The 12,209-nt window shown below is 46.3% G+C and overlaps 1 protein-coding gene across 1 annotated transcript in view; it reads right to left on the reverse strand.

The window, feature by feature from the left end:
• Positions 1–12,209, reverse strand: part of MCC (MCC regulator of WNT signaling pathway) — a 443,929-nt gene that overhangs the window by 48,414 nt on the left and 383,306 nt on the right. Inside the window, 4 exon segments of the mRNA XM_032626783.1 lie at positions 905–1,045; positions 5,255–5,403; positions 6,492–6,581; positions 7,763–7,909. Of these exon segments, the coding sequence (XP_032482674.1) occupies positions 905–1,045; positions 5,255–5,403; positions 6,492–6,581; positions 7,763–7,909 (527 nt within the window).

Below are 12,209 nucleotides of genomic sequence, written 5' to 3' on the forward strand. Positions count from 1 at the left end.
GAAGCAATGTTTCTTAAAACAATACTGACCTTTGTAAAGGATGCCAAGAGCAAGATACAATCGCTACTCTGGGACTTCGGTAAATATGCCTAAGTGGGGACACTAATAAATCTATGAAAACAATAAAGCATAGTTTCGTAGCTTTTACCAAGCAGGAATTTAAAAATAGATAAATTCCAAAGCCAATGAAGCTGAAAATAAGAGTGGTACATTCATATACCACTTGCTAATCAATGAATGAATCATATTCATTTCAACTGGTTTGTTTTTACGGGAAAAAACTGGCAGCACGCCTGAAGAGCCATGAAAATATTCATACCCTTTGACCTATAATTCCTGCTTCAGGGATTTTATCTTGAGGAAAATACTCACAAGAATGAAGGCTTTTGTTTTCAATTATTCACCATAGAATTATTTTCAATATCAAGAGTCTGCAAAAGCCTAAATGTCTTTTAGAGAAATGAGTAATAACACCGTATGAACTTGACGTAGGGGATACAGCCAGTCAAAATAAATGGAGACTTTTAAGCAACATTACAAAACTGTAACAAACTGAAGGAAGAGGGTGCCCCAGATTTACAACAATGTAAAATATATATGAGTATGACTAAAGACTGGGGAAAAAAAAGATTAGAAAGAACGAGACTTGAACATGTAACACAAAACTTGATGTCCTGAGGGGTACTACTCGAATGAAATAACATTTAAGTTGACCAGGCGAACAGAAACGTACCTGTTTACTAACACCACACTCATTACCCTTATTTTCTGAATTGCTGCCACCGGGGTGCTAAGTGATGTTCAATATCTAGCACACTAGCATTTGCTGGTTGCATGCAGAAGCGTGCTATGGATGTATTTCTAAGTTAAAGTGGCCACTCGCCTGCCCCGCCCCACCTCCTACCTGTACTGCAGGGCCAGCCTCAGCGCGGTGGCGTTGGATTCGTATTTCCCCACCAGCATACTCATTCCCTCGGCATTGCTTTTGCATTCTTCCAGGGTTATGGTCAGAAGGTCATTTTGGGATTTGAGGTGTTCGATACGGCTGCAAAGGAAGGAAAATCACGTGCACAATTTTACACCAGGACTGCCGTGAATCTGCCAAGGCTTTAGCCATTGACTCTAGATCCCGGCCAAAATGCACGTTGGATGTGAGCTCGTCAAGATGTTTTAGTAAATGTAACTGATGAGAAGTAATGAAGGAAGAAGCTCCAAGCTGAAGAATTGCTAAATTCTGTGTGGATGAGAAATAAAAAATAAACTCCTGGTTATTTCCTAGCCAGCCACAGATGAGCCATTTGCTAGGCACTGCACTAGGCCCTGTAGATACACCAAGGAGAGGAACCAACCACGTGACCTCAGGCCCTCATGAGAGTTACAACTGGTATGCTTCGATGAACCACCGTCCACAGGGACAAATGAAATCACAGTAATAGCTACCATTTGTTGAGCCCTTGATCAGTAACTCTCCCAACAGCCCTCTGAACTAAGTATTATTATCCCCGTTTCTCAGAGGCAGCACGGAAAGGGTAATTAATCCTTGGGATTTGAACCAGGCAGTTTGACCCCAGATCCTTGACTCAGAACACTCACTAGGGGGCAGGAGCAAAAGATGAATCAGTGAATGAACAAGGAACTACACTTAAGGGGCCTTTGAATGGGAACTGTGGATCGTGTCCAAAGCTCCTTCCAGCTTGGGCAGACCCCTAACTGCTAACTACTGGTAGGATAAGTGGCGGGAACTTTAAGTTTTATAGGAATCAGAACTGTGCGTTCAGGGCGAAAGTTCATGGCAAAGTCAGAAAGCAAATCAGAAAAAGGTAAGCCTTCAGCCCCTCCGTTTTCTGTCCCACGACACTGATGACCTGAGTGCAATGATTCATTCCCATGGGACATGCCCATCTGTAGCACTCTGACCACCAAGTCTTAAAGAGACACAGGGTTTCACACACACAAAATGTTCAGGGGCTTGGAAGTCATTTGCCTTGAGGATAAATCTTAGGGGCACATATCTTAGAGCAGATTATGGAGACACTCGCCAACGCAGGACATGTCCCGTGAGTGTACAGCTAAGACCGCTGTGTGGCTCTGGCAACAACAAGGTCAGTTCAACATAAGGACACAGTTTTCTGTCCTTGTTCACATTCAGACTTCTTCAAACTGTCCCCACTCTCTCGTTTACTTCTCAACTTGCTCCAGTTACATTCAGTCCCTACTGATTAGATGAAACTGTTTACTCAGCTCACAGACCTCCGTGTGGTCGATTCTATCTTACAGGCCTTCTCAGGCAGTACCCCTGTAATCGGGTATGGCTTCCTTCTTGAAACGTTCTCCTTTACTTGGGTCATGAGAGGTGTCTACTGGTTTTCTTCCTACCCGAAAGGTCATCTCTTCTGTCTCCTTTGCCGACTCCCTCTTCTCTATAAAATCTGTGAGGGTTGATGTTCCCTCAGGACTCCATTCTGGGCCCCTTCTTCTATCAACACTCTCCCCCTGGGGGTGATTTCACCCAGTGCCACAACTTTAACAGGCACTTATATTCCCATGGCTCCCAGATTTCTTCAGTCCAGACCTCTCTCCTGAGTGCCAGTCTCACATATCCAGGGTTTCACACGGACACCTCCAATCTAACATTCCCAAAGGGGACTCTGGATTTTGCTCAAACCTTATGTTCCTCCATCTTCTCCATCTCAGTAAATGCCACCACCGTGTACCCAACACCACCAGTAAGACACCCGAGACTCTCCTTTGAGACCATCCCTTTTTCTTACATCTGTGGGTTTTTACCACCAAACATATACTGACCCCTTCACATCACCACCACCTGGGCCACGCTGGTCCACTGCAAAACTGGCTCAGCTTCCACTCCTGCCCACCTCCTTCCATTCTTCACACCTGAGTGAACTTTCAAAATTTAAATCAGATCTGTTCTTCCCCTACGTAAAACCCTTTAACAACTTCCAATGACACTTAAAGAGTAAACTTTGTCCATGGCCTCAAAATCTGTATCCCACCCAGCCCTGCCTATTCTGCCACCTTATCTCATGGAACTCCTCCTTCCACTCATTCTATTTCAGTTCCATGGGCATTTGGGTAATTCTAACTTCATGCCAACCACCTCCCAGCCTTGAAGTTGGTAAGCTGGCCCATAAGTCTCCTCCTAGTTTGTCAAATGGCTGTTCCTTTTTCCCCTGAAAAATCTCAGTTGACATGTCCCCCCTTCAGAGATGCCTTCCCTGGCTGCCTACTAAAATGAAGCCTTCCTGTTATTCTGTCACAGTGTCCTATTTATGTGGAGCTTTCTTACGCTCTTATTTATTCGTCTGCTTTTTGTCTAGCTCCCTTAACAGGATATAGCTCCATGAAAGCAGGGATCTTGTCTGTTTTACTTTCTTTTGTATCCAAATAGTCCAGCATACAGTAAGTGCTTGACACAGATTTGTTAAATGAGAAAACACACTTTTGAGTAGACGTGACACCCACCCCTGTCCCCCCCCCCAACACAAACACAAGTTAAAGGCTGTAATATTTTTGGAGGGTAATAGGACTCCAACTCAGAGATAGGTAGTTAAACAACAGACACCAGAACATACTGGTAGATTATTTACAAGAATTCCCATGATCTAGCAGTAGCTGTGATAATACAGAAAACAACGGAGGTGAGGTAGAACGGCAGGGGTCGATCAGCTGGGCTATTTAACAGCTCTGGACTTGAGGCAAGTCATTCAAAGTCAAAGCCTTTGTTTTCTCATTTGCGAAATGGGACTATTCTGCCCTCCCAAGTTGAGGGTTAAGAGGCTGTCAGTGGGGGAGCCTTTTGTAAGCTGTTAAACTCCATGGTAACGTGAGCTACAAGCACCAAACAGTTCCCCCTTCTTTGGTCTCTCCTAGGTGCATATAATTGAAGAGAAAGGAACCTCCCCTCAAATTCAGCGACAACGCAGGCTTGTTAAATCCCAGGATCTGTAGAGAGGAGATCCTCACTACACAGAGGGCCCCTGAGGCATCTGACTTCATTAAACTGCAAAGGGCATATCTGATCCAATTTTTAAGCATTCCTCTGCCTGTGATACTGAGAGGGCTGCTTCTTCACTGCTACAAGGCAATCATCGGGATTGTCACTCTTAAGTATTTTGGATTTAATAAGGAAGCCATTTAATTTCAAGATTTAAAATGACCTAGATAGCCGTATTTCCTTGGTTCTCAAGTGCTACATTAAACAGCTTCAAATCAGGGAGGACTAAAAGGATAATTCAATTTATTCAGGTTTGCCATACACCAGGGGAATGGCATCCACAGTTCTTACTGGTTAGCTCGTAAACCTTTCCAATTCTGACTATGCTCTCCCACTGAAGATTGCTAGGTCAGGGCAGCCACAGCACACCTGGATGCCATCACTAGTCCATTCTGCCACCGCGGAGCCAATTTCTGAGTAGTTGCCGTGGCTTGCCCCTGGTCCTTCTCTTTTGCTTTTTTAGCAGCTCTCTTTCATTGCTGGGACAACACACAAGCCAGTCTTTGCCAAGAGGCAGGAGGACAAACTCAAACCACCTCTGGCATAAGATTGAGGAAGAACCCGTAAGACTGGGTACACACACGGGAATTATTCTAAGCAGGATAGTTAGACCTACTTAGATAATCAGAACTAAGTAGGATAGGATGTAGGGATGGGGGGATGTGCACATTTGCAAAAAGCATAAATAAAATTAGGCAACCCTCAGTTCGAGCAGGGAGGATTAGACCAGCATGCCTGCTCCATTGCAGGAGCCCCTTCATCTGACGGCTTCTGCTGGCTCCAGGCACCCCTGGGTGCTGAGTCCACGTCCCAGAGCTGCTCTCTGTGGTTCTCAGCAGCTCAGGCTGCATGCTTGGGAGCCATCTTGCCATCCTGACCTACTTGTCATTCCTTATGGACTGCTCCCAGGACATGCTCCTTAATTTGCTAGGGCCACTGCAAAATGAAAAGGCAGGGCCCCTGCTTCATAAATTATTAAGAATTTAAAACAGTGACAGCAGAGCAGTAAAGCAAGTGTAGGGTCCTTTTAAGCACGAGGCCCTGTGCATTTGATGACAGGTCACACAATGCCCATGAAGCCAGCCCTCCTGTGATGAACAGGATGGTGGAAACTCCCCACCCACCAGCCTGACAGCATCACCCTATGTCACAACACATAAGCCAACCTGAGTTGATCTTTGGGAAGGGAAAGGAGTTGCCCCCAGTGCCACCATCCAAATATGCAGAATTTCTCCTTACCTATTCAACCGTTCCGTTTCCACCTCAAACTCCCTAATTTTGCTTTCCGAGATGGCAGATCCATGGGAGTAGAGTGTCTGGAAGATCTCTTGGATGTTGGAGCAGTCCTGAAGAGAGTGGGCCAGGTGCTCCGCCACACTGCTGGATACCTGTACAGATGAGCATTAATCCCCCTCTGGACAGCGTCACTTCAGGGACGCTGGTCCCCAGGCATGCTTTGCACGCAAAACAATTTAAAGCCGATGTTCCTTGAGAATCAGGCACCAGGAGACAGCTACCCTGATCTTCCTCCGTTTGTATAATATCATCCTAGTATAAAAAGCTAACTACTGTGAAACAGTACATAAAACAGTGTCAAAATGCAAGCGGCATCTTCTAAGCTGCATCCTGGGCAGCAGACATGTGGGATCATGAGTGTTTAGAGACCTAAAATTCTGGATATTAAACAGAGGCAGAACATCCTTCTCCCTTCCGAAACCCCCTGCCACTCCCAGACTTGTCTCCGGCTGTTGTAGTTAAGGGGAGCGTCCACTCCTTTATGTTCATAATTTGGCTTTGGCATGGAATCTGGGTGCATGCAATTTCTGCCCAGCACAAAACTCTAAACTAGGGCCTTAAGAGTGCTGTTCAGGTTTTCCCCACCCCTGAGGACCAAATAAGCTGGATTTCCCAGCCTTACCCCAGAATTCTAAAGGACGTCCCCAGGGAGCTGAAATTCCCTTTTCACCATTTATCAGCTTACAGCCCCACAGGGTTCAGGGCTCTACGAATGAAAACTCTAGTACTGAGCTGGAAGGTTCTGGTCTGTCACAGCACTGGCCACACTTCAAAGGCAGCAATCCTCCTCACTGGAGAGCACCTTCCCTTTCAAGAGGGATGTGCGAACGGTAAAGTTCTCTTAGAGCTTCCTGACTCACTCCATCTCTGGGGAAGCAGGGTGATATAAAGCAGATACTTTAAGACTTTCATCTACATTGCCAGTAACCAGACCTAAATCATTTCTTTCTGAATGGTTTCAGCTAGAGAAAAAAAAATCTCCCTTAAAGCTGAAGAGGTGATTCACCACATGCAAACCACTATACATTTTCATCGGATCCTTTGGAAGGAAATCAGGTATGATTTCTTATTATAACTAACTGGTTTACTGGGGGTGAACTTTGGAAGTTCTTCTATCATGGATAAACCACTGTGTAGCTTTACTGGGTACTTTGTTGCCTTGCTTGTCATGAACACTCACCCCTATGCTGCTGATTTCTGAGCCCAGGACCGGCCGATCAGACGATGAAGATTCGGACCTGGTCTTTGATAGCTTCACTCTCTCAGCAATCTTAAAAAACAAAACAAAAAATTTTCAAAACACAACACATAACTCCCCATATACACTGTTGAGATTCTGTTTATACAGGGCTACTCTTTAACTGCAGCAACTCAACTGATTCATCAAGTCTTAAAAACGACTCACTTGTCCAGTTTTTCTGCTTAACTCACGGTTTTTCAACCTTAGCACTTTTGACATTTTGGGTTGGATATTCTTTGCTGTAGGGACTGTTCTGTGCCTTGTGGGGTGTTTAGCAGCATCCGTGGCTTCTGGCCATAAGATGCCAGTAGCACTCCAGCCATGACCATCAAAAAGGTGTCCAGACATGGCCAAATACCCCTGGGGGACAAAAATCACTTCTGGTTGAGAAACACTGGTTTGACTTGACTTAATAAACTTGATGGTTGAGAACCAACCTTCTTGCGGAGACTGGTAGGGCTACCGGGGAGAGGACGTGTATCGTTCGAACAGTCTGTCTGGGGCAGACTCAACTTAGGAGCAGGGCGGGGGGTGCTGTGGCTGAGAACGGAGGGGCTACTTCTCACAGCTGCCAGGGCCTGCCCATCACAATCTATTTTTCTGCTGGCAGGGCTGTCAGTCCCGTGAGCGGGGAGATCATCGGTTCATTACTCAGGGTCCCCCTCCTGGGCTGAACCTTGATCCTCGAGAGCAGCTCTCCGCCCACCCCTTCGCACTGCAGAGCCTGACAAAACATCTTACTCTCCACAACGACCTGTCAGCTGTGACATGCTCCAGCTGGCTGATTAATGAGAGCTGGGTCCAGCCTGTAGCCGAGAGAGACTTAAAACATTAGTGGGGGGGCTTCCCTGGTGGCGCAGTGGTTGAGAGTCTGCCTGCCGATGCAGGGGACACGGGTTCATGCCCCAGTCCGGGAAGATCCCACATGCCACGGAGCGGCTGGGCCCGTGAGCCATGGCCGCTGAGCCTGCGCTCCGCAATGGGAGAGGCCACAACAGTGAGAGGCCGCGTACCGCAAAAACAAACAAACAAACAAAAAACCATTAGTGGGTTATCTCTCCCTGCAGGTCCAGCACAGGAGGCCTGTGCGGGACCCCAGGAAGCCCCTGGGGGCCAGCTGAGCTAACTGCATGCCTGCACAGCGGCCCTGCTCCACGGAGGCTGGGGCAGCCAGATAACAGGAGGTGTCCCTGCCGTCCCCGGGAGCTCACCTTGGCGATGGGGATGTCATTGCTGCTGCTGCTTGTGCTCAGCTCTCCGGTGCTGGGGTTAACAGGGCGACTGGCGGAAGTGAGGCGGCCAGGGCTGGAGGGCCCTGTGGCCTGCACGCTCTGCAGTCTGGTTTGAAGCTCTCGAACCTGAAAAAAGAACACCTTCAGATACAGCGGGCGGGCTCCCCGGCCAAAGAGCAGAACAGCCAGATTGGCGGAGGGGAGAGCAGAGCTTTCATTTACGTTAAGAAACCTGCTTCCCTGAAAAGCTAAGTCGGTTGAGTCCACATAGAATGCACTGCTGTTCTTAACTAGTCCGCCACGTGCTGGCCAAGTATATGTGTTCTTCGAAAGTACGAAGGGAACATGTTTCCTAAGGCACTGGAAGCTTCCAGCAGAAGTAGAATGACCATCTTTGAGGGATGTTTATTCATTCAGCCTCGTGTGCCTGACACACATGGGCACAAGAGACAGAACCCAGGATGAAATCTGTACTCGCGTGGACCTCGGAGCTCAGCGGAGAGAGACAATTTCAACACAAGCGCACCCACATGCCATAAATATCTATCCAGAGTTTGCAGGAAGCAGAAAAGGCGAAGAGAGTGACTCCACCTGAAGTCATTAGGGAGCCATCCTTGAGTAGAGCCTCACAGGTGAGCAGGGCTTCAGGGATGAGATGAGTAAGGGGCTGGCTTTGGTGGTGGGGCAGGGAGAGTAGCTTGGATGACACACTGTGTCTGAAGAACTGCAAGTTATTCAGTGTGCACGGTGTAGGAGAGAGACCTGCCCTGGGAAGGAGGTGAGGCTAAGGTGATGAGGCAGAGATGGTACCCATGGCTTCTCTCCAAGGGACTTCGAGATGACATTATCCTGGGGACAGTGGGAAGGAATATCTAAATAGCCCTTCGGTACAGAGAAACACAGGGCCCTTTCAATTACATTTAGAACACACATTTACCTGCACAGAATTTAAATGTCCAAATTCTGCTTCTCTATGGTTACGGCTCACGGACTTCCAAAGAGAGAAGTGCTCCAAGCAAATGAAGATGACTGTTAGAAACTGGTCTCTCTGATGACCTTGATCACAGTTTCATCATTACGTACAGTGTCTATCTTAAAGGGCACACTGACTGAAGCATCCAAGGGCCCTTACAAATGGGCACCAGACCCCACTGGGAAAAATTAGCACCAGGACATCTAAGGCAGGGTTTCTCCAACTTGTCAGTGTACCAGGATGTTCCAGAGGGCTTGTTAAAACACAGAGCCCAGGGTGCCACTCTCAGGGATTCTGATTAGTAGGTAGAGACCAAGCCTAAGGAGTCTGTGTATCTAACAAGCTCCCAGGAGATGCAGATGCCAGGTCCCGGTTAGGGACTCGCACCTTGAGCAGCAGTGACCTAAGGGACTGCCAAGGCCACGTGGTACTTTAGTCCCCGACACAGAAGGAGCAGGGCTGCACCTCTGCCAGCCCTGACGCCAAACCCTTCCAAGCAAACCCTTCTCTAAAAGCAACTGGAGAGCTTTTCGTATTCAATATCTTGCATGTCTCCACTCTGCTAAACTGGGAACCAAAAGTAATTGAAATTTCAATAATTCATCAGCATATTAGAAGCCAAAATAGGAAAATTCCCCCAGAGAGAACTACATTCAATGGTGAAACAGCTCAAAAGTGCCTGAAAGCTGTCTCTGCTGCGGCTTCCAGTAACTGGGGGTTAACAGAAATGTGTGTCATCCTCATAAAGGGCCAGACACAGAGTTGCCCTCAAAATAGTTTAAAGACTAGAAAAACACATGCCTGTCAAAGTCAAGTGGTATTGCTGGTGAGAGATTATAAGGCTCATTCTGGAATGGTCCCGATAAACTGTGCCTCTCTGTGCCCCATGGCAGAGGGACAGGACCCATTTTTCCATCAGGCCAGCTTCCTGGCACCGGGGAAACCACTCTGGTAGAGACCATGGATTTCAAGTTCTACCACTGTGAGAGTCTGACGAGGTTCTGAATAATCAACAGTGTTAACACCACTCCCAAATCTAAAAAGTGTCTGAATCATTCCCAAAACAATCAGTGGTCTGGGCTTCCTAGAATCTCAACTGGCCCACTCATCTCTCTTTTAAAAAAGCAAAAATGGCCCTGGGCATTTTATAAAAGCGTCATTAAAACTACCCATGTTATAAAAAAAAGTTTCTTCTTCTAATCACTAAAGTCAAACATGTCCACTGTAGAAAATTTAGATGACACTGAAAAATGAAGCCAGAAAAAGTACCTATGTCCTTTCTTACTCTACAGAGTAAGAGCTTCTAGTCATTTCCCATGGTGTGCTTGTGCATGGGCACGCATGCTGAAAATGATTTCTAAATCTAAATACCCATTCTCATATTAAAAGTTCTGGACGCAGAGAATGTCTTTGAAAACTAAAGGGTGATAACCATGCTTATTTTGGTCTACGCTTTATTAATTAATGATCATGGTTAGGCAGTGAAAAAAAATCCAGCTGAAGGGGGTGGAGTGAGTCTGTGATGGAGAGACAGCTGGTTGAGTTAAATAGCCTCTCTCTTCTGGCTTGGGAGGTGGGGTCTTAATTTAAATGAATAAATGCACAGAAATGAAGGCTATAACCAATCTGCTGATTCAGCTTAGGTAAGGCTTAGGAGAGGGGAGAGAGACTGCTGTTAGAGTCCTCGCTTTTATTCTTACCCATTGTAGTAAGTGGAATTGTGTCCCCCTCAAAAGATATATCCAAGTTCTAAACCCCTAGTACCTGTGAATGGGACCTTATTTGGAAATACGGTCTTTGTAGATGTAATTAAACTAAGGATCTCAAGATGAAATCATCCTGGATTTAGGGTGGGTCCTAAATCCAATGACTGGCGTTCTTGTAAGAAAAAAGAGAAGGAGATTTGAGACACAGACACACAAAGAAGAAGGCCGTGTGAAGACGGAGGCAGGGATTGGCCACAAGTCAAGGGCTACCAGAAGCTGGAAGAGGCGAGAAAGGATTCTCTCTAGAGCCCTTGGAGGAAGTGCAGCCCTGCCAACACCCTGATTTTGTAGACTCCAGAACGGTGAGAGAATACGTTTTTGTTGTTTTATGTCACTAAGTTTGAGGTAATTAACTAATATACCCATCCTTTCACTGAAGATATGTTATTAAAGAAAATATCTTTCTTTCAACCAGATATGTGGTTTGGAGTCAGGGGGTAGCTGGGAATCACAGGAACCCTAAGTAGGAATCGATACTGTGGGAAAGTAATTCATCACCCATAAAGCCTTTCCCAATTGCTGTTGACATCTTCAACAGCAGAACACAGAACACGACTTCAGTGGCCATTTTCTCATTTCTCCTAAAGTGAGTATGTAGCCAGGCCCCATCTAGAGGCCCAGAAGAGAAGTTTGTCTGTTACGTACATTTGAAACCTGCAGAGTATGAAGGTGAGATTCTCGTCTTTCAGTGGCTCAGAGTCCTAGGCTCAGATGTCTGCCCTAGCCAGACACCTCGTGAAACATGCTCTGAGAAGGGATACCAACAAGGAGTGTCCGCATTGTGAAAGAAGCATTATTCTGCCTTCCCAGAGTAGGAAACGCCGGCGTGTAATCTGGAAGGTTGGGTAGCTGTTTAACAAGCAAATAGAAAGAGGAAAAGGCATGGGGGGCTCTGAAGGTTCAAGGAAGGAAATGACAGTAAAATGCCAGGACTCTGCTTCTCTCGCTTAGAGTTCAATGACTTCCCAAAGAGCGAAAAGGGCTTCATAAAATCATTTTATTAGAGAAGAGAATGGACTGGATTGAGGAAGAGAAAGGAAGTGAGTCAAAGCTGCACATGAGAAATGATGAGGGCTCAAATACAGTCAGTGAAGTGGGAGCAAAGATGCCTAATACTCCCTAGGCCAGCATCGTCCAATAGAACTTTCTGTAACAACGGGAATGTTCTATAGCCCTACTGTCCACAACGGTGGCCACAAGCCACATGCAATGCGCCTAGTATACCTAAGGAACTTTATTTTTAATTGTACTGTATTTTACTTAATTGAAATTCAAATTAACATAGTTTTGCACGGCTAGTAGCTACTGTATTGGTCAATGCAGTTCTAGAACGATTCAAGAAAGGGACGAGATACCCAAACTTGTGGCTGGAACGACTTAGCAGATCATGGTATTACTCAGCAAAATGGTGAAAACATAAGCAGCTGATTTCTCAGAGATAAACAAAGATGCCAACTTTGGATATATTGAATTTGAGGAAACCATCAGATGTGTGAAGAAGGATATTCAGTCAACATTTAGAAATATAATCCGAGGGAAGGAGATCAGAACTGGACTTCTACATGTGGATATAGTTGCCAAGGGAAAAGGTGCAGCCATGTGGGTGGGAGGAGAGACTCTAAGTAGCTGGTTGGACCGAAGGCTCAACTGAGGACAGTAGGAAGGGGCGGCTTTTGCTCTAAGAGAG

This window comes from Phocoena sinus, chromosome 3 (assembly GCF_008692025.1).
Source record: "Phocoena sinus isolate mPhoSin1 chromosome 3, mPhoSin1.pri, whole genome shotgun sequence".
In the NCBI taxonomy this organism is placed as follows: Eukaryota; Metazoa; Chordata; class Mammalia; order Artiodactyla; family Phocoenidae; genus Phocoena; species Phocoena sinus.